The sequence below is a fragment of the Branchiostoma floridae genome, chromosome 4 (assembly GCF_000003815.2).
Source record: "Branchiostoma floridae strain S238N-H82 chromosome 4, Bfl_VNyyK, whole genome shotgun sequence".
NCBI classification, from domain to species: Eukaryota; Metazoa; Chordata; class Leptocardii; order Amphioxiformes; family Branchiostomatidae; genus Branchiostoma; species Branchiostoma floridae.
In genome coordinates this window covers 5535946-5558536 of record NC_049982.1, presented here as the reverse complement: position 1 = coordinate 5558536, position 22591 = coordinate 5535946, and the positions used below count along the sequence as shown (strand labels likewise).

The window sequence follows — 22591 nt, the reverse complement described above, 5'->3', positions numbered from 1 at the left end:
ACAAAAGATGAGGCACTTTTAGTCGATGTAATTTTTTGAGAGTGAGTTACTGAAAAGTTTCTGAAGAGAGTGAGAGTGAGCGAACGAGCGAGTGAGAGAGTGAGTGAGTGAGATAGTGAGTGAGTGAGTGAGTGAGAAAATGAATGATTGGTAAATGTGAACATTGGCATCTCAGGGGACTTGAACGAAGGACCTCTGGGTTCTGAGCCAAATACTCTTACTAGACTAACCATTACACCAACACAATTAACATGCTTACAAATGAATGAATGAATGAAAAAACAAACGAACGAATGAATGACACCTGTGTGCAGACCTGTCCACTGTTCCATCTGTCCATCCTGTAGACTAGTGAGTTGGTTGACAGCAGGCCGGACACTGACCACACTCACACCGCCGGACCTCCCCCTGAGCCTACCAGCTCTGTTGAGTATTAACAAATAAAACTTGTTGAGCCACACATATTCTGGTTAAGGTGCAGTCACACGAATGTGTCTACATGAAGTCCGTATTTAGCCTGGTATCCAGCCGTATTATAGCTCCCGGGTCTTTTCTGTCCTCTACGCAAATATTTGCAGAGATGACAGAAGAGACTCTGGAGCTATAATACGGCTGGATACCAGGCTAGTCAGCATCGACATTTCTTTCATTTGCAGTTGTACGCACCTCATACACATCTCAATTGTTTTGTGCAAGGTTTTGTTTCGTGTACTGGGCTGTACTGTGCCAATGTATGCATACCTAAAACAGTGGCACCAAACAATTGAGATGCGTATGAGATGCGTATTGTGCGTACAGCTGCATGAAAAAATGTTGATACAGACCTCACACGGACTTGATATACACACTCGTGTGACTTCTGCTTCAACTGTTGCTTCATCAGTGACTTTTGGAGTGGAGGCAGACCTTACCAGGATAGCATCCAGGCTATCTTCAATTTGATGGCTCAAAATAAAGAAATGATAAATCTGGCTCTAATTGCTGTACAAGTTGATAAAATTAATTAACAGAAATTAATTTGGGATGATCTTATGTTAGATCAATTTTGATTAATTATCTTTATTAGAAATTTTCTTAATGAGAAGATGAAAGTTGAAAATTTTATTGATTTTTACATAATATTTGTTTATCATTGATTGACACAAACTATTAGGTTCTGGTAATTCAATTAGATTCATAAAATCATATCAAAGAAAACAATTTTTCAACATATGTAAAATTCAGCTAAAAAATAAATTCTAATTTCTATTTAAAAAAAGAAACACATTTTATCTTGATCATATAATGTTAAACAATGTACATAATGTTTTACAGCTGCATTTAATAATTCTTTGTCAATGTCTCATTTTTTTTGTTTGTTTACTTGTTTATCTAGGGAGAGGTGATCAACAACATGTCGAACGGCGCTCCGTCCCCAAAGATGGGGAAGGAGGACAGGAGGGTGTTTGTGAACCTGGAGGGGACACCTGGGCTGGGATGCAGGTGAGATGGGACTATAATTCTTCTTATTAGACAATCATAGGCCAATCATAACCTATTCTGAGTGCAAAAACGTCATCCCATTTATCTGTTGAAATGTGTGACATTCTGCTCTTTTGAGAGGGAGGGTGTATTAGTGACGACCAGAAACGAGTGAGTCCTAATTGGCTCGTATGGTATGTTATTATAATAGTAGTAACGTTTAACTATGACCTAGTATGTTGATATGACCTGGTTAGTTTTAAGTCCTAGCAAACTCTAAACTAACAGGATGGCGCTTAGGCACAGAGGGAGGGACAAGCTTTCCTATAGATCACTGTGTATGGATGATTATATATTATGTATTCATAGCATACAATCTCTTGACTGTTGCAGAGACATGTGTTTGTTCAATGAGTATTCTTAAACAGTGCATCAGATCAGATCAGTAACCTTACAATTTTTTCTGACCCTCCAGTATATGTGGTGGGCCAGCCTACAAGCCTGGGGTGTTTGTGAAGAACATAAAGCCGGGCTCCATAGCAGAGGAGATCGGTCTCAAGGTACGACACTTAGTCAGCTAAGTCGGTGCTGCTTCTGTCGGTGCTGATGGCACACATTTAGCACCAAGGACAGATACTTTTATCAGTTTGAGGGTATTCAGCACCAAGAACAGATACTTTTATCAGTTTGAGGGTATTCAGCACCAAGAACAGATACTTCTATCAGTTTGAGGGTATTCAGCACCAAGAACAGATACTTCTATCAGTTTGAAGGTATTCAGCACCAAGAACAGATACTTTTATCAGTTTGAAGGTATTCAGCACCAAGGACAGATACTTTTATCAGTTTGAGGGTATTCAGCACCAAGAACAGATACTTCTATCAGTTTGAAGGTATTCAGCACCAAGAACAGATACTTTTATCAGTTTGAAGGTATTCAGCACCAAGGACAGATACTTTTATCAGTTTGAGGGTATTCAGCACCAGGGACAGATACTTTTATCAGTTTGAGGGTATTCAGCACCAGGGACAGATACTTTATCAGTTTGAGGGCATTCAGCACCAGGGACAGATACTTTTATCAGTTTGAGGGTATTCAGCACCAGGACAGATACTTTTATCAGTTTGAGGGCATTCAGCACCAAGGACAGATACTTTTATCAGTTTGAGGGTATTCAGCACCAGGGACAGATACTTTATCAGTTTGAGGGCATTCAGCACCAGGGACAGATACTTTTATCAGTTTGAGGGCATTTAGCACAAAGAACAGATACTTTTATCAGTTTGAGGGCATTCAGCACCAAGAACAGATACTTCTATCAGTTTGAGGATATTCAGCACCAAGAACAGATACTTCTATCAGTTTGAGGGTATTCAGCACCAAGGACAGACACTTCTATCAGTTTGAGGGTATTCAGCACCAAGGACAGATACCTTTATCACTTTGAGGGTATTCAGCACCAAGGACAGATACTTTTATCAGTTTGAGGGTATTCAGCACCAAGGACAGATACTTTTATCAGTTTGAGGGCATTTAGCACCAAGGACAGATACTTTTATCAGTTTGAGGGTATTCAGGACCAAGGACATACTTTTATCAGTTTGAGGGTATTCAGCACCAAGCACAGATACTTTTATAAGTTTGAGGGTATTCAGCACCTAGGACAGACACTTCTATCAGTTTGAGGGTATTCAGCACCAAGGACAGATACCTTTATCAGTTTGAGGGTATTCAGCACCAAGGACAGATACTTTTATCAGTTTGAGGGTATTCAGCACCAAGGACAGATACTTTTATCAGTTTGAGGGCATTCAGCACCAAGGACAGATACTTTTATCAGTTTGAGGGTATTCAGCACCAAGGACATACTTTTATCAGTTTGAGGGTATTCAGCTCCAAGGACAGATACTTTTATCAGTTTGAGGGTATTTAGCACCAAGGACATACTTTTATCAGTTTGAGGGCATTTAGCACCAAGGACAGATACTTTTATCAGTTTGAGGGTATTCAGCACCAAGAACAGATACTTCTATCAGTGCTGAGTTTAGCTTCTTTTGTAGATGTGACAAAAAATGCACATGACAAAACTGTGAATTGTGGTTTGCACTTGAGTTACCCTTGATGGCTTTTGGCTTTGATATGATTATATTTCTTATATTTCTGCTATTTTGTATGAATTCAACCTACTACATGAAGCCTACTGGCCAGGTGTATAAACTGTAGCTAAAAAAAACAGTTGTTATGTGAATGGCATTTTTCTTCTGTCCGATATTCCAACAAAATCGTTTATTTTTATGGTTGAAAAGGAAATGCATGACCAGACTGCTGTTAGTTATGGTTGTTGGCTGATAATTCAGATTGATAATTGAGTTGAGCCTGTCACATAACTGCACTGAAATATTCCTCTAACTTACAGTTAGGAGACCAGTTCCTAGATGTGAACGGGATAAATTTGATACATGCAGACTACGGCGAGGTGAGTACTCCAATGATATACATGTATATTGAATTTCATATGCCATGGTAAAGATTTGCAAATCAGAAATCAGAAACCACTTTTAAAGAATTAGTTGTTTACAGTTAATAAACTTGATGAAATACCCACTTGCCCACTTGAAAATGCAACCACATTTTGCTTTGTGCAACTTAATTTTAAACCCAGGTTGCACACTGAGCAACCTGAAATTTTGCCGTTGGAACACTGCTTTTTCCCCACCTACATGCATAAGCTTTTGTATTTATTTTTTGATAACGTAAAACATATTACATAGTTATATATATATCTTGAAGAAAAGATAATGGATAAGTAGCTGATTTGAAGAAAGTAACAATTTGAAAGTGGGGCAACCTGAAATGTTGCAGGCGCAACCTGGCTTTTGATTCAGGTTGCGTACTTGGACAACCTGGCTGAAAAAAGTATTTCGGGCCCTGTGAATGAAATAGAGAATCAATACATGCTATTAAAGTATTATGATAATGATTACGTTTTAGCACAGTTTCTGTTGTTAACTATTGTCTTTATCACAATCTCTTCTCTGTGTGTGTTATGTCATGTATAGGATTGTACACTTTCCTGACACTGCAAAGGGAAACAACTTTTGACAGGTTTATTCATATATACGTGTAGCAGTGATTTTGGGGTGGTTGGAAGGTTAAAATGGATTGGTGCAAGGTTGCTGACATATTGTACACAACATGCATGAGTTTTTTCACCACAGTTCATGTATATGCCCTTGGTTGACTAACTTTTTAATTCAATTTTAGCTAAAGCAGGAGAATGATGGGAATACTTAATGAAGACGTGTATAATATGAAATAACTTCCATTGATTGGAGTTCTAATTAAAGTAAGGTTTGCAGCATGACTTATTTATTGACAACATACTACCTACCCCACCTACCTGATAGTACAAAGGGTTCAAAGGGTTAGAATTCAAGAATGGGCAAAATTTTCACATTTTTACATTCAGATGAACTAGCGCCAATTTCTAGTGGCATATTTTACCAAAAACTGTTTTTATTTGTGTGTAAAATAGTATCTCTCCCCTACTTAGTAATTGGAGAATGATATATCCACTAGACACTAATAAACAAACAAACTAATACATGTATCATCTAACCATGCTTCCCTGCCCACCACAGGCTATCTCAGCGCTAAAAGGCAGCAAACAGCTAACAATAACAGTCAGACCGCAAGAGGTTAGTACCCACTCAAAATTGTTTTGACTTTCTTTTTGCCTTCTGACATAGCTTATTTTATATCAATAAGCTTGTTACTATCATACTAGCTGCAATAGAATTCTTCCCATACTCACATATGATAAAAAGCCTGGTAGGTAATAAGAAGAGACTGAGGCAGAGGAAGGTACTATTAATCTAAATTGCGGTACATTTTGAAAAGCATAGAGAGGAGAATATTTGAATTAGTTGGTTTGTATGATAATGGTCGGGATTATTGCAATAAGCATGTCATTCTTAGAATCGATGTTTGGGTATCCTGACTTTAACGGATCAGGGAACTATGGATACTACAGAGGGCAAACAAGTTCGTCATCATTACAATGACAACCAGTATGGGAAGCATGCTTACTACATGTATATCTGACCAGAGCCTAACCTCTGCTTGGAGAGCATGGATCCCCCATTTAACACCTTACCCTGCAACCAACTGACACCTTCCTCTAGGCAATTCTTAATAGACCTGTTTTGGGACCACATCTGTCAACAGTAACACCTACATGTCATGTACTATGATCATGTAGAAGTGTAAACAGACAACCAGTCAGATTTGCTCTGAGGAAGATGACAGGGTGTCATCACCAAAACATTGGTCTTGAGTAAAATGCTTGGTGTGCTTGGGGTGTAACTCTTCTCAAACTTTGGACCTCTGTTTAACACCCTACCCTTCATAGGGAGAAGAGCTGTTCAAAGACGTGACGATGCCCAAGAAAAGCATCCACCTGGACAACGAGCCCCAGGACCCGGAGGAGAGGCGGGCGGAGCGGGAGGAGCTGGAGAGACTCAGACAGATCGCCATCGACAGGGAGAAGAAACGACAGAAGAAGGAAACGGAGGAAAGGTAGGGTCTCCAACAAGTCTTGTTGGATCAGTTTATTTTGTTAGAACTGAAATGTATTAATGTATTAAAGTTGATTCTGTGACTGATGACGTATTTCATGTGTATATACATGCCAAGTCATCCAGGAATAAAGCTGAATCTGAATCTGAATCTGAATCTGAAGTAAGAACTTTCTTTAATTTCATAAATGGTCAGTTATTTTTATCTTGAATGGTAAACTTTGACAAACCAAATACAGCTGAAAGCAATGTTTTCCATTTTCCTTAAATGTAGCATAATGTATATGCTTCAAAAATTGTTGAATCATGACAGTCAAACCTGTACAAGTGACCACATCTATATAGGCACCCCAGTGTAATCCCTTTTTGTAGTCCCTTAATGGTTTTCCATTGGACACAAGTTTATGTATTAAGAACCCTGTCTATAGTGACCACCTGTCCACATATTTGTTCATTGGTTCCTTGTGTGGTCTTCTTGGACAGTTTTGACTGTCATGTTTGATCATCATTACAAAAGAAATCAGGTCATTGAATGAAATTCATTTGAACAATATAATTATAAACATTGTATTAGTTAGATTTTAAAGAATTTCTTTGGACCTGGAATTCAGGGTACATATGTATATTTTTTATTGTTTGCCAGTTAAGGTTGTTGTTGTTGTTGTTGTTGTGTTTAACTTTTCACAATCACAATCATGTAGTTTTCTTAGAAAGTCCTCATTGTGTGTGTATTGTCATACCACTGGTGTGTGTCTGTCATGTTTGTAGTCAATGTAGTTCAGTTTGTTCTTAATTGTGAACATCTCTGTTTGCTTCATTGTGACATTATGGACGTGAGTATGGATGTTAATAGTTTGTGTTTAACGCTATCCAACATTGTGCATGGGTGACTGCATGATGACACATTATGATAGCTCCTTCATCAGTCAATAGAAAATAATGTCTCAGCATACAAACTACTGTTACAGTAACAGTAACCCAGTGTAGACCCCTTTAATACTGTTCAACATCAGTCTGCCCATTAATTTTCAACCACATCAAATCACAAAAGAGTGCAAACCTTTGTTTCCATATGTGTGCACATTTGGTGCTGTGCCTTATTTGAGATGGCTCTAGCTATGTCCTATGTTCTTGGTCACTCCAACAACTAAGTTCATGATACTGTACCTACACCTGCTTCAATGTCCCACTACAACTTGCCAGATATTCACTGCAAGAGCACCTCTCACTCAAAAGACTTAAGATAATTCTAACTGTCCCATGTGTATATTTGGCAACTACTGCAATCATAGTATTACACCGAATGTATACAAAGTTTCCTGTCTAAGTACTTCTCACGCAGGTGCAATATCTTTCCTATTGGATACTCCCTTTTCTGGAAACTTCTTGATTTTGCCAAAGCATTATTTTTTTGCATTTCTTTTTTTCTGGTTACTAATTTTTGTGTTCTGACCTGCTGCTTCTCTGGAGGATTCACCAATCTGCCCTGGCCAAACTCAAACAAAGGCAGGAAGAGTTGCAAAGACTCAGGTACCTGTTTGGTACAAAATTCTCTTCTTTCTAAGGCTGCGTCTCCATCAGATTCTATGAAAAAGCATGGAGGATGGCCTGCATATTGGTGCATGGGTGTACAGTGAGAATGCCTGGTAGACAAGTCTTAGAGCATGTTTCAGTCTTGATTGTGTAAGGTACCGTGGAGCATGGAAACACACCAAATTGTAGCACGTAGACTGTAGATGTTAGACTGATGAAAATTTACATGTATCCGTCATAAGCTTACAAGAAGCAGATACCCATACGAATTCCCAGTAGTCGCAATTTGTATTAGATAATTAAAGAATGGCCTTTTTCTTCATGTAAATGTTGTGAGTACGGGAACTTAAAGGTAAAATCAGGTGATGGGGTTAAGGGGACCAGGTGGTTTGTAGACAGCAGTATAAAAGAAATCAAAAGTTGACAATGTTGCCAGAGTGACAAAGAAAGGAAAACAGCTCACAATAAGTTCATTTTAACCATGTGATTTTAGGTATTGTCGATATCATGAGATGCCTAAGTCTGTGTATATTCAAGAAGAATATGGGCCATTCAATACACACATGTCAGGTGATCATAACTAATGATGGTGTCCTGGTGTTTACAGGGAAGCAGAAGAGAAGAAAAAGCAGGAGGAAGAACAACAGAGCAAGCTGCAGAAAAGAAAATGTAAGTCTTCTGTCTTCACATCTGTCTTACCAAGAAACAATTTTGTCTTGTCAGAGATTAATAGACTCACTATAGGGATCGTCACTGTGATGCTGACAATACTATTCATCTCTGACATGCCAAAATTGTTTCTTCCTCATCTTTGGTGCCAGATTGCTCAACATCTGTAACATCAACCCTAAATATATAATAACTATGCTTTTCCACCTGATACCACCACAATGTGAAAAAAAGACATGAATTTAAAGTTGTCAAATTAAAGGGATGTACCCATTCAGCATCAGTAATCCTGACAGAGGTTACTTAATGTACTTCTCATACAATGTATAATTTAATAGTTCAAGACACAATCTTGAGAAGGCGGAAGGCCTCTATAACTGACATCTTTTTGATGTGGCACTATAATGGCTCCAGTTGGAATAATTTTAAAAGTTATGTTTTCCCAAAGTTTGGTCGACGTCAGGATGACGGACAGCCTTGTTTCACGACATGTCACTCAAAACTGCTTGTGGTCATGGAATGAGGGCAAGAACATGTTTGATTGACAGTTGAGGAGGACAACCTTTCAGTCAAAGTTGATGATTTGGAGACTATAGAGACTACAACCAGCTGGGGTTGACTGACAGGCAGTCAGTCTGCGGCAGGCTTTGTTGATCTGGGATTATAACAAATGGGTTTGATTGATAACTGGGGAGGACAGACTGTTTTTCAGTGCATTCTGAGGTGAAACATGAACTGTTCTCAGATGTAGTATCAACTGCTTCATGTCAAAAGACAGAGTTTAGGTCAGGATGAAGTGACTGATACTGACACAGTTGATCAGATTGAAGTAAACTTTGATAGCTGAATCAGTTATGTCTAAGGAAAAATTTTGTGTCAGAATCTATTGTCCGCATCATCATGATCAGGATCTCAAATTTTCATTTGAAAGTATGATCAGTTTTACTTGGTTTTGCCTGACAGCTGCCTTGGTTTTGATTGGCAGCTGAATCAGTTTTGATTAACAACTTGATTGGTTTTGATTGATAGCTGAATAGATTTTGATTATTGACAGTTGGGTTGGTTTTGATTGACAGCTGAATTGTTTTTCATTGACAATTGATTTCAAATTGGTTTTGATTGACAGCTGAGATGATTTTGATTTGCAGCTGAATTTGCCTTGATTAACAGCTAAGTTAGTTTTGATTGACAGCTGAGATGATTTTGATTGACAGCTGAGTTGTTTTTTTATTGACAGCTGAAGAGGATGATGAGGAGATCAGTCGTCAGCTGGAGCAGGAGCTGCTCAACCTCAGCCTCACCCAGCAGAAAATAGATGACGAGAAGAAGCAAGGTATTTTCAGAAATTTCATTTTGTTTTTGTGCAGCACTGAAAGTTGCTGAATTCATTTTCACAAATGTTCAAATAGTTATAAGATGCAACAGTCGTCACAAGAAAAGCATGACTTTCAAAGACCTTTTCAACTATATAAGAGGATGCAAATGAATTAACTGACCTACATTTTTTTAAATCTTCATGTTGAGCTTAACATATTATTTACACTACTGGTTGTTGTATTAACCTAATATTCTGTTGAGATGAAGCAAGCGTCAACAATTACTTTTAACAGAAATTGTAAATGTTCACTAGTCTACAGCATGTTTCCTTAGTCTGCAAGAAATTAAATGTAGCAGTTACCAAGAACATAGATTTGTACCAAGAACCATTTATTAGATTTGAGCCTTTCATGACAAGTTTGTTTTGACCACCTTTTGTCAGAAGAGAGCCGTAAGCGTAAGGAGAGCCGGACCCAGGCCCAGCGGAGGGAGAGTGAGAGGATGGAGAAACAAACGCAGCAGGAGCTGGTGAGGCTTGAAACTCATTACAACTTTCTCCAAATAGCTTCATCAAATTTGTATGTCATTTAAGGGTTTATTTCTTCTTTGTAACCCATGGCTGTACGGTGGGATCAAGGCAAGAGGGTTGCCAACATGTGGTCAAAAAACTGTGGCTGACAGTTAATTTTGTATTTTTTTACTGTGTGTTAATTTTCAAATGATAATCATTTTGTAAGTGTAGCAGTAACTGTTGTGTATCATTTGATTTTGCCCAAGTATTTTAACTAGTTTCTTCATTTTCTTGATATTCAGAAGATACAGATTTAGTTTATAGTTTATTTTCATACTCAAGGAAGTTTCAGATTTTTAGTCATTTGCAGTGCTAAAAAGAACTGCTTTTTAAAACTCTTCACCTATTGCCATACATTCACTATCTCCATCACCTCAGCATTTCAACATGTTTCTAACTTCCCACCATTCCTATCACTAAAGTTCACCATTACTGTTTTCCATTCTCACTAATTGTCCACATTGACTTTCATCATTCCTAATCTACATGTAAGTAACAGAACAGCCAGCATTGTTTGAGAGGATTGAAAATGGTCATTCAAACAGCACTATTTCACCATCCTTTAATATAGTCTTTATCTATCAGATTCTACTCATTAACACAGCATGTCAGACTGCATGTGAGTTTGCATCCAATCATCATGAATCATGATCAATCAGTTTTATGATCACTTGCATGTCTTCTGCTTAACACTATATATGAGCCACCTTGTCCCAATGTTTTGCCTGTAGGCTGTGGGGAGGCTATATACATGTATCTAGAATGCTTTTATCAGTAGTAGGAGTAGCATAGGCATGGTAGGAATGGTTTGTACACATCTTGGAAAGTCCTGCAACGCTGGAAACTTTTCGATCAAATTAGCATATTGCGGACAGTGTTATTTGCTGAGTGCTACACAAAAGGCATTCTTCTTGACAAACACACTGTTTTGTACAAAATTTGATGCATGTATTTAAGCTTTCAGCAAAATGTGTATGCCCGGGTTGAAGTCTGAGATAATTCTCGTTGTTCTGCGGGTACCCTAAAACAGTCATATTAGAAAAAAATTTCCAAGGTATGCACACTTCAGATATCAAGATGTTCAAGACAGTCTTGAGAAGGTCTAATTCTGACTGTATCTTTCAATGTGGCATTCATGGGTACATGACAGATTAAGAGAGTTGACAATATGTAACTTTGTTAGTGCCCAATGAAGAAAATCAAAGTCTTCATCATTCAGATGTGTACAAACCACATAATAGTAATGGTGCTAGTGTGGCATGGCTTGCTTGTGATCTTCCTGCACGGTGTCCTCTGCATGCATTACTGTACGCTTTTACGCTGCACGTCTGTCGCTATCGTAGGACCGGCTCTCGGAGCACGACAAGAAGCGCAGGAAGGAGCTCGAACTCCAACAAAAACTGGAGGAGCAGAAGCGAGCGCAGCAGGTATACACCCTCCGGTGTGGGGTTTGCCTCTTCCGTAAACTCCAAGCAGATCCTCTAAAGGCAAAATCGTCATGTTGGCAAAGACAGTATCTATGTTGATAGAGATGCTTGGATGGCTGTCTCCAGTCACCCATACCTCTGTCACTGGACAGAAATTTACTTGTTTGGACAGACAAAAATTTCCTACCATCCATCCAATTTCATGACAAGGGACTAATAGAAAATTAATGTACTTTGAAGCTTAGAATTACAAATTTCTTTATTTCTTTATTTGAATTTACCACATGCAAAAACAAGTGGAAGGGAGGACAAAACAGGTGTATCAACACCTTTACAAGTTGTCCTCCCAAACCTGAAATGATAATAGAAAACAATACGAAACCAAAATCAAACAATAAACATTAGACATCAAAAGTCAGTAGACATGAATATACAATTCGGTGACAATTATACACAGAATTGATTATATACAAAATTATCAAATATCATTATATACAGAGTAAAAAGCTAATTTTGTAGCCTTAAAGCAGTGCAAGAGGCACACCCACAAGATGTGGACCAAGAGCAGGGGACGTCGATATTGAACTGGGTGTCAAATCTCACAAACGTGGCTCTCACAAGCGATCGCTTGAATGTCAAGATGTTAGACTTAAATTAAAGAAAGAACATTAAGAACATGGGCTCTAAAACAAGAACTAATATAGGACAGAAAAAATTAAAGCTAGAGTCAACCCTGATCCATAGGGCATCAAAGTCAAGTCAAAGGCGAGATGGTATCCATTGGCCCAGTGCCATGTAACCATGGTAAACGTGATGATTTTGCCTTTTTACTTGGAGATAATCTCTTCTGTCAACTACTGGCTCTGTCGTTCTGTTTGCTCCTACTGATTTTGATTGACACTTGTTAATGATAACAGTGTGCGGTTTCAATGTGCTATAATTTGTGATAAGCTTTAATATGATTGACTTCAATAGTCAAATACTTGAACTTGAAGCCCATTTGATTTCTAAATTGGCCTGGCTGATGTTGGTTGTGTAGACGCCCAACAGTTTGGCTGGGAAGACATATCTGACATAGTAAAGTGCAGTCAATTTGCATGCTCCAATTAATGTATTACATACAACGTAGTTGAATTCAACTGAGCTGACTTAAGTTAATTGACAGTGGCAAAAGAAGGAATGCAAGTCTTTCTTTAATTTGTAAATAGTAATGTGCAGTGGTTTTATGTCTGTTTTGGTGGAAAAGAACTGATGATAATTACTGTCAGTGATTCTTGATGACTTAGTGACTTTCACAGCCAACCACTAAAATTTCATCATGTTTGCAAATACAGTAGAAGCTGTTTGATTGCACACTCCATTTGCCAGCATATTTCGTGCAATTCCCGGGTGGTATGATAATGCTAAGTAATCCAGCTGGACTGCACCAGTTCAGAATTTAAAGATTCCGTGCAATGAATAGAAGTGTGCAGTAATCCATTGTGCAATTAACTGGCTTGTACTGTATTTGATACTAACATTATATGAGACAGTGATGTTTGTTCCCACCATTAAGATCTCTGCAGTCTCTGACTGCAATATCTAAATGATTTACTAACAGTGTGAGACATGCTTACTTTAGGAGAAGGAGGAGCGCATGCGGATCCACCGTCTGCAGCAGGAGGCTAAGGAGTCTGAGCGGGAGATCCAGCGGGAACAGCAGTGGCTCAGTCAGGAGGCAGAGAAGGACCTGAGAAAACCCAACCTCATCCCCAGCCCTCCTAAGACTTACATGAGTCCCAGCGCAGCACAGGGGGTAAGGAACAAGTCTATAATCTATCTATAATTAATGTAATCAATAATGATGAAACCTAACCTCATCCCCAGCCCTCCCAAAACTTACATGAAACAGCACAGGGGGTAAGGAACAAGTCTTACTATACTCATCAATAAGCAATAATCAATAATGAGGAAAAACAACCTCATCCCCAGTCCTCCCAAAACTTACATGAGTCCCAGTGCTGCACAGGGGGTAAGGAACAAGTCTATACTCATCAATAAGTAATAATCAATAATCATGTATGTGTAGCTGAGAAGGACCTGAGAAACCCAACCTCATCCCCAGTCCTCCTAAAACTTACATGAGTCCCAGCGCTGCTCAGGGGGTAAGGAATGATCATCAATTATCAATATAATCAATAATCATGTATGTGTGGCAGAGAAGGACCTGAGAAAACCCAACCTCATCCCCAGCCCTCCTAAAACTTACATGAGCTCCAGCGCTGCACAGGGGTTTTTATCAATGACTCCCTATCGAGTCTTTTACATTATGATAGAAGTGAAACATATTGATCAACAATAGTAGGTATCTTCTGACTAAATGATAAATACCCAAATTTCTGGAAATGACTTAATATGGGAGTTCACTGGCTGTGCCTGTCAAAAATATTAGGTACTATTGGGAAAGGTTTAATACCATAATTATGCATTTGAATGACTTTTGATTGTTTAGTTTCTCAAAGTTGTGTGATGTGAACTATGATTGATGACTTCTTTACTCTATCTTAATTTGATTGATGTGGTTGTTCTACGTACTTCTATGCTGGAAAATCTTTAACTCCATCTGTTGTTCATATTTATTTGTAGTTCGTATACGATAGTAAACACACTTTGCAAGAATCACTTGAATGTATGAAAAAGTAAAATGTGTATGATTTTATTTGTATTGTTAAGTTAACCTGTATCACGTGATGCACCCTAGCCATCTCATTGATACAAACATTGAATGTTTCTTGATTGTGGAATACTATGAATATGAGGAAAAATGTATCCTGGAAACGTATGGTGCACTATAGAGCTCTCATGCTAGGGGGAGCAGTTGTACTGCACAAATGAGGTGGTTAGGATGCATTCGAAACTCTGCACTTGTCTCGTCTAACATGTCTAACTCTATCTGTCTTCATTTTGGCACCTAATTTTATTTGCTTCAACCCTTCCATTCGTACCCTCCATGTCTTCACTGACTGCCCTGTATTGTCAATAGTATTAAGTCAGATTTTTTTTGTTGCTTTTCTTTCAAACTGTACTTTACTCTTCTCTTTTGATAAAGTGGTTCCATATATATGATATTTATTTGCATCAGGTTTTGTCAGTCCAAGAGAGAAAAAAGCTATCATCATGATAGTTGAGATTGTTTTAATTTGCAACCACTTGTTATGTACCAGGTCTTGATCCTGTGTAAGTAAGTTTGTTGACAATATCTGGCAGTTCTGAAAACTAACCATTGACCTCATTAAACCTTAAGCTTCAAGTCATCCCACCTATAAGTTTGCCGTTTAACTTAACCCAGCTCTAACCATGCATATACCATTCAAAGAAAAAATACAAAACCCTTACAGCATCTTTTACAATTGTCTTTTAAACCAGTAACAATCCCCTCAAATCCACACTTGTTTGCAGATCTTTTTTTCAATGTTTTGTTGTTCAAGATTCAGTGTTATTCCTAGTGTTTGTAGAGAAAGAATTGCAGTCCAACCTGGTTCCTGTTTTCAGGGTGAGACTTACGTGCTAGGAGAGGGAATGACTCGACTCTAGCCTCCCCTTTATAAGTCTGCCTCCCTCCAACCCAGCTGAAGTTAAGTACAGTTGATTGGCATGCATCAATCATGCTAATTATAGTTAATGAAGGGTGTCTTTTAAGGTATCTGGTGGCTTTTGTAGATATGGCAAATATCCTTAAGCTTAGATCTACACATGAAGATGTTTTAAGATGATTTCTGGTTTTATTGTAAGTAGGTGGTGGCCATAGAAAGCGGCTAGATGTCTTCACATAAATTTTATAGCCTCTGAGAAGTCAACACGTTCTTTTAGAGTCCTGTAACTGTTGCTAAATTAAGACCAAAGCATACTCAAACCCTCGTTTGAATTAAAACTGCATTATAACACAGCATATTGTATGTAGTACTACGGAGAAATACTGCGACTGCTAATTTTATTATATTTCATCATATGCAGTTGTTGCACATATACTCTAGCAGGAAAAATTCTTTTTAACAAAAATGACATGAGATTATATCATGATACTGCAATGCAAGTATGGAAATGAATATGGGATGGAAGTTCAGGTCTTAGTGTCTTCCAAAAAAAGGTGTCACCCATAGAAGTAGTCTATAGAAAGAAAAGATGCCATTTTAAGCTAGTCCATGTGAACTTGTGCCACTATAGAGCTGAGTAAGATTTTATATATGATTGTGGATGTTAATATTTTCTATTAGTAGTTGATGTGGAGTTCAGCTCAAAGTCACTTGTAAAAAAAATGAAGTAAAACAACAATGAAAGCCATGGATCCAACTTACAATTACATTTATAGATAAATCCATATTTCAATCTTCAGAATGATGTAGAGATCTAGGGTCTAAAAGGTTGAAATTTGCCTGACTGACGGATGTATCTTTTCCCGGTGGTGCGAATTCAAGATGTTTTAAACCTATGACATGTAATTAATGAAGCACAGTCAGTAGATGCCATATGTGAAATTGTTTTACTCGGTATCCTGCCAAAGATGAGATTATACTTGTATCAGGTAGAATAAAAGATTTATCATGAGCAGTATGTGCGGCTGATTCCAGGTGTTCACCCTGTGTTTTAGAGTCACCAGATTTTTAACATGTCTGAATAAAACATATTTTAGTCCAGGATGGCACAACAAAATCTGTCTCTTTCGTTTTCGATGAAGGACAGAACATTTGACACTAGTTTAAGAATACATATACATGTAATCATACTAGATAATCTAGCAGGATTTTTTTTAATCTGAAGGAAGATTCTAAGATTTATCTGTTAACAACACCATAAGTTTAATCTTACATGATTTTTTTTCTGTTCCATCTCCTCCAAAACCTGTACTTGAGTGTAAGGTCTGTGAAAGAGTCAGAGTTATGATCATAACTGTTTGTTACTGTAACTGGTAGTAGTAATCTTTTTACGTTTCTGTCTTCTTGCACTGTCAGCTTTTCTGTCCTCTGCCTCCATGCGCATTTAAGAAGTTTTATAATTAGAGCATAAACAAACTGACAAATGAGTTGATGACACAAGATTGTAGGTTGTATAATCTATTTCTGAATCAGTATTTCGTCTAGAAACCGTATGTATTACACAGGTGTACATTGTGAAAGCCCTCTTGAAAGAAGTGAAATTTCTTATGATCACATTCATACAAATTCGATCAAAACATCTCCAAAAGAATTTGCCCCATCTGCCATGTCTAAAAAAGTTGTAAGATTCCGTGTGTTTCTAGGTAAGAAGAACGCCCTCCAGAATCGGCCAGGACAAACTGTCGCCAGAGAAGTTTGATCCTGCAAGTCTGGTCAGTCCCTCTTTTTTATGCTTACTGTTAAAAGTTGGACTTAACCATAGTGTTTAAGAGTAGAGAAAGTAATGTGCAAAATGCTTAGTACATGTACTTCAACAAACTCGTAGATGTTTACTAGTAACTCTTGTTTACCATGATCACAATTAATGAATTTATTTATCAAAATCCTTGGTACTTGATGTGGTGTATTTAGCAAAGATATGTTTCATACGAATATTTATAGATCAGTTTATTTGCTTGACTTGTAGGTACACATGTATACTTGATAACGTGAGGAAATCTGAAAATGTGCATACACATTTCCAATGGTTTGTCTCCTTCACAGTTCACCAAACCTCAGATTGCAGGGAGGGAGATCAGGATGATCAAGATCAAAAAGGAGAAGGTGAGGACTGCATGAGGAATTATTCAATATTTTGAATGTCATACCAATTACTTTATTCATTGCAAATAGTTTGGAAAAAAAGTTTTGGTATCTATGAAATAGTTAGGACAGATTCTGTAGAAATTTCACACGCACAATTGCTTTGAGTTTAAGTTAATAATTCTACATCTCAATGGTGGTTGATTGAATATGCGCCAGTGCTTGACACACAGTCTATACATCTTTAATATTGTAAGATTGATGCTTGATAAGATTTCTTTGATAGACAATTTTTGAGCAAGTTTTCTTTGATAGACATGCGAGTCCTTTAAGTCTTTTGTTTGTTTCCAGGACACAGACCTGGGTGTGACGGTGGAAGGAGGGATCGACTCTGTGCTGGGGGGAAAGGTCATCATTACAGAGGTGTGGGAGGGAGGTCTGGCACACAAACATGGTGAGGATGATGTGGGGAGCACGCTCTGTCCTTATAGCTACACAATCATCATCTTAAGGATTGCCACTGTTACCTGTACCATATTGCATTGCATGGTTTGTCTTTAGGAGGTTGTTGTAACACTCGTTTGGTGTGCAATTTATGTCATTTTATTTTAAAAAGGATTTGGATTATTTTTTAAACTAAAGTCTTTCGAATAATCCCTACATTTAGACTAGATTGCAGGGATAATTTTTTCAGTTACGCTTGGATTTGAACCCACAACTATACAACCCCAGTGATATTTTTTGTGGGAATTGTACAAGGGAGATTATGAACTGTAACAGCTGCACCACATGCTGGACATCAAGCTAACAAACCCAGGATTCAAACCCCTAACCTTATGATCCTAACGGTGTGTATGTATGATGTTTGACAGGTGGCCTGTACAAGGGAGACCAGATCATGAACTGTAATGGCCGCACCATGCTGGATATCAAACTTGCCCGAGCTCAGGAGATCTTAAGGGAGGAGATGAAGGCTACAGGGGTAAGGGGCAGATCTATAAACCTTTTTCCGGATCATTTATACCCTACCTGTGCCACTGCATTTCCTGATGTGCTACACTGCTCATCCAGATGAAGGTCTTGCATATCATGTTATTATGCCTCTCAAAGCCTGTAAAAATTGTGTTCCAGTTTAGATGTGCAACAGTACTGCACATTCATGTGCTTCTGCATATCATGATGTGCAACTGAATATCATGATAATGCATTCTCAAAGCTTTGATAATGATACTGGTCCAGGAGTTGTAGATGTATGGTCCGATGTGCACTTATAAGACTAAGCCTGTAAAAGGCATCAAGTAGAGTAACTGCATAGACACGTATGCATTATCAACTATTAGGTAAGATGCTCGAAGAGTTCTAATTGGATGTGCCTTGTTTTTTACAGGATTCCGTGACACTTGTGATCGCTGTTGCCCCACCTAAAGCATACGAGGACGAAGTGTAAGTGGTGTGACAGTGACTCCTCGTCAGTGTCATTACTTTTTTGGCAACTCTACAGGCGAGGAGCTTGTTGTGTCCTTTATTTGCTGTCACTTGATGACACTTGTTTCAACATCATGCTGTCATGACATAATCCACAAACTGCACATTCAACAATCTTTTGTGTTCTTTTGTTTACTGAACCACTAACATTTAACCATGGTTTTGTGTACACATGCTCATGCAGTAGTTTGTAGTGTAGTATACTGTGGGCTCTTCCATTACACACTAGGAGGGGTGCAGGAAAGGAAAATACATCACTCCATTTCAGGATCTCACATCTACTTTCTTCCCCAATCCCCAATGTTGATCCTTCTTTACAATACATTTTCCTTAATATACACTACAACTTCTATGTTTTCTTTACTTTTATCCTTCAGTCTTTTAAAAGATTTCCTATCCATCCATCCCACCCCTCCCAGTTGTTTTTGAATGGAACAGTCCTACGTTATACACCTTTTGCACAGTCTGTCTTTATAACTCCTTTGTGTTTGCTGCACTCAAAGTTGTGACTGTTGTTGTAGGAAGAAACTAACCCACACTCTCGCCACGGGAGACATTCAAGAGGGTAAGAACGCACTGCTCTGGCTTGCACATCTGCACAACATTCTAACATGACTGTTTTGCTTGTGGCTACAATACAATGATCACATTATAGGGTGACTCTGTTATGCTGCGTAGCTTGCACTGTAAAAGGCTGGTTTGCTGTGCTTTAGAGCTAGTTTGTGGTGTAGCTTGGTGTGGTGTTTAGTGTATTTTTTGCAGAGATGGGAAAACCTTGTAACATCTTCATTCATAGAACTACAAAATTAGTCTTCCTTGGTCAAGGAGGTGCATTGCTGCACATTTTTTTCTTCATTTAGAGTGAGTTTATTTGCAAAGTCAGTCCAAATTTCTCAATGGAGAATTTATTGACCTTTGGGTTGAGTTTTTCCCACATCTCTTTGCCTCTGCTTTCTTGTACATGTGTCCCACACTTGCATAGAAACACCACTACCCATAGTGCTACTAAGTAGTTGGACTGGTAGCCCCGCTCCTATGCAAGTATGAGCATGTGTACACTTGGACTGTGTAAGGGGAAGGGCTGCATGCGGAGATGGAGAGGTGGTATGGAGGAGAACCAAAAACGTACCAAATGTGTCTACAGGACTTCTTTAAAACATCTACAGCATTTTAGAAATTTTCAGGATGGACCAGAGTCCCATGGTGATTAGTATGTGAATTGGGAAATTCAAAATAAACATATTGGGAATGTGAAGTACAATAAATACAGGCAGGGATTATCTCTTTTATATAATGGCACAGGTAAGTTGAAAATGACAAATGAAAGAAAAATAATCTTAGAAGCCTGTTTGAGTTCGTTCAGTCATGCAAACTGTTTACACACATACACACACCCCACCCACTTTAAGAAGTCTTTGAAATCCATTGTCTGTCCTCAATTAACCTGAAGAAATACCCATTGTGCCTTAACTTGTGGCCCATTCTCCGATCCAATTTCTCCAATCTTATGCTAGTACCTGGTTCCCCTACTCCCATCCCTCCATTCCCATCTTGTTGACAGCCCTTCCCTTTACACAGCACAATGTCTTATTTGCTGATGGCTTTTTTGCTGGCGGATACTACTTTTAGGAATAATTCTTTGCTGTACTCATTTCGACTTTTCAAAATGTTTTCATATATCGTTGTGGTATTCTAAATGCCTGAAACACCATATATTTTTTTTGTTATTGAATGATTGATTGACCCTTTTTGACAGGTTTATTCAATTTTCCATATCTGGCAAACCAATGCCAAGTTGCCTACCAATGCTGTATAAATTATCTAGTGTGCAATCTAGATCTGATATTATATTTTGATTTCCTCCATAGAACCTATTTCTGAGCACCCGACGTGGATTCTGAAAGACGACATCCAGGTGACAATCATCTGAACCACGGTCTGCATGGAGAGACCCCCGGTTCATGCACTTCTCAAAACAACTCGCCTGTAACAAAGATTATGTCAGCCTTCTCCCTGCTACCTAATGCTAACAAATAGAAATTGTAGCCATACAGCTACTTCAGTTTGCTTGAGGTTAAAGAAATGTTTTAAGATTCCTTGTTGGTATTTTAATCTTGAAATCAAATATTGTAGTCAATATGTTGTACTTGCCAGAATTCTGTTGAAAGCCCCAGACTTTAATTTTAGTTGACACAGAAAGTGATAATATGATGCAGGGCATCTGTGAAAGAAAGATGTACAGAAAGTGATAACCATGTAGATAATACAAAGTATTTTAAAAGTGTATTTTTGGTGGCAACAGTATCATTTTAGTTGGCTGTTCAATCTGTTAGTTGCCACCTACGAATGGACTGTCAATATGGACTATGAAGGATCATCAGGGATGTCAGGGCAAGAAAATAGAACTTCCTAACTGCCTTCAGGAAAATAAAATTTAAAATTGAGAGATGGGGATATTTACAGGAAAAGAATTAGTGGTCTTTCCCTGTCTTTACCCTACATGCTCCTATGTTTATCACATTAACAACAGGTCCAGCCATATGGATCTCTGCAAAAATGAAGGTTGATATACTAAAACTTTCAAAGGTAACACAGTAAAGCAGTAGGAATGCATAGCGCACAGTTACAGCATTGCTCTGCTCATATGTTGACTGGTTCTCGTCAATGAATGCTCTATTGGTCACCCAGAAAAATTAAAGTAGCTTTTATGATACCAATGAAAAGAAGCTTTGATTTATATAAAACAAATCATCTGGAAACATTGCATAACAGTCATGAATTTTTTACACCATTTTATGATATATAGATGATGATACTTTGTGAAAACATACATGTTCTGGCTTTATTTGCTAGGTAACATATGATGTTCATTCATAGTACATTTTAAATTGTGATGAATCATGTAATACCATTAGGTGTAGTGCCAGTCTTGTCTACAATGCACAGTCTTCCAAGTAAGTTAAGTATCTCTTAGTCTATAATATGATGATGTAATATATACTATGCTTGTGCACTTGCCAATAGAAGGGATAGCTTTATGATATTCTAACATGTATCGTAACTATTTCAAAATCACTGTTATGCCAAAATCACTACACTTTGAGCCAACAAAGAAGTCACATGGTCTTTAGCCAATCAGTGCAGCACCAGCCAAATTGTCATAGCAACAGACAGACATGAAAGAAGACATAGGTCATATTTTGACTGTGAAAACATTTCTGATGCCAGTTCCACAATGCATTGTATAAACCTGGATTAAAAAGTTTTGTCCTTCATAGTAGTTATTCTCGATACACTTATGTATAACTATAAGTATCTTAAAATTTTGGAAATGTGAAGTGAATGTAATATGCCTGATATGAAGAAAGTTATTTATTAGGGTAAAATAGGACATCATTGCAAATGAGTCACTAGTCAGGTTAACCTTCAGTCAGTTGGTTTGAATGCCCCTAATAAATTGTCAATAAATGAGATCTAGACAAATTTATGTCATTGTTACAATGATGTAACCTTGGAAGAAGACGTTTGGTGGTGAAAGGTTTAACGTATTATGGCAATCAAGGTTGACAAATTGAACGATTAATAGAGTGTCATCAAAATGGGTAATCAGGGTATTAGAAGTTTGAAGGGACCAACTGTAAACTTAAAGGCATTTTAAAATTGCCTCAATAGCTGCTTTTGTTCATTAAGTTTTACAATTCACAATTCTAGGCTAGTGAAAAGGGGTAGCTCATGTATTTAGTACACTCCTTTCTCTTCGGATGATGTAAATAAAAGTACATCCCACAGTTTGAAAATCAGAGCAAGATAAATGTATGCCAACTGTCTGCCATTGT

General features: G+C 38.0%; 1 protein-coding gene and 1 long non-coding RNA gene across 6 annotated transcripts; both read left to right on the top strand.

Moving 5' to 3' along the window:
* The first annotated feature begins 297 nt into the window (after positions 1–297).
* LOC118414014 (harmonin-like) lies at positions 298–22226 on the top strand. 5 transcript variants are annotated; one of them, XM_035817729.1, is made up of 19 exons: positions 298–425; positions 1376–1482; positions 1937–2021; positions 3879–3938; positions 5104–5160; positions 5874–6040; positions 7510–7569; positions 8180–8241; positions 9479–9574; positions 10004–10086; positions 11473–11556; positions 13178–13351; positions 16832–16900; positions 17232–17291; positions 17622–17724; positions 18143–18252; positions 18658–18713; positions 19277–19320; positions 20624–22226. In XM_035817729.1, the coding sequence occupies exons 2-19, from the start codon at positions 1394–1396 to the stop codon at positions 20683–20685; spliced, it is 1521 nt and encodes a 506-aa protein (XP_035673622.1). In that variant the 5' UTR covers positions 298–425; positions 1376–1393; the 3' UTR covers positions 20686–22226. The 5 variants fall into 5 exon arrangements, with proteins under 5 accessions (XP_035673622.1, XP_035673624.1, XP_035673621.1 ...); XM_035817728.1 differs by having other exon boundaries at positions 299–425; positions 10001–10086; XM_035817731.1 differs by lacking the exon at positions 11473–11556 and having other exon boundaries at positions 10001–10086.
* Positions 13574–16245, top strand: LOC118414015. Its single transcript, XR_004830903.1, has 2 exons — positions 13574–13700; positions 15088–16245. It is a non-coding gene; the product is annotated as an uncharacterized LOC118414015 (long non-coding RNA).
* Positions 22227–22591: the final 365 nt, after the last annotated feature.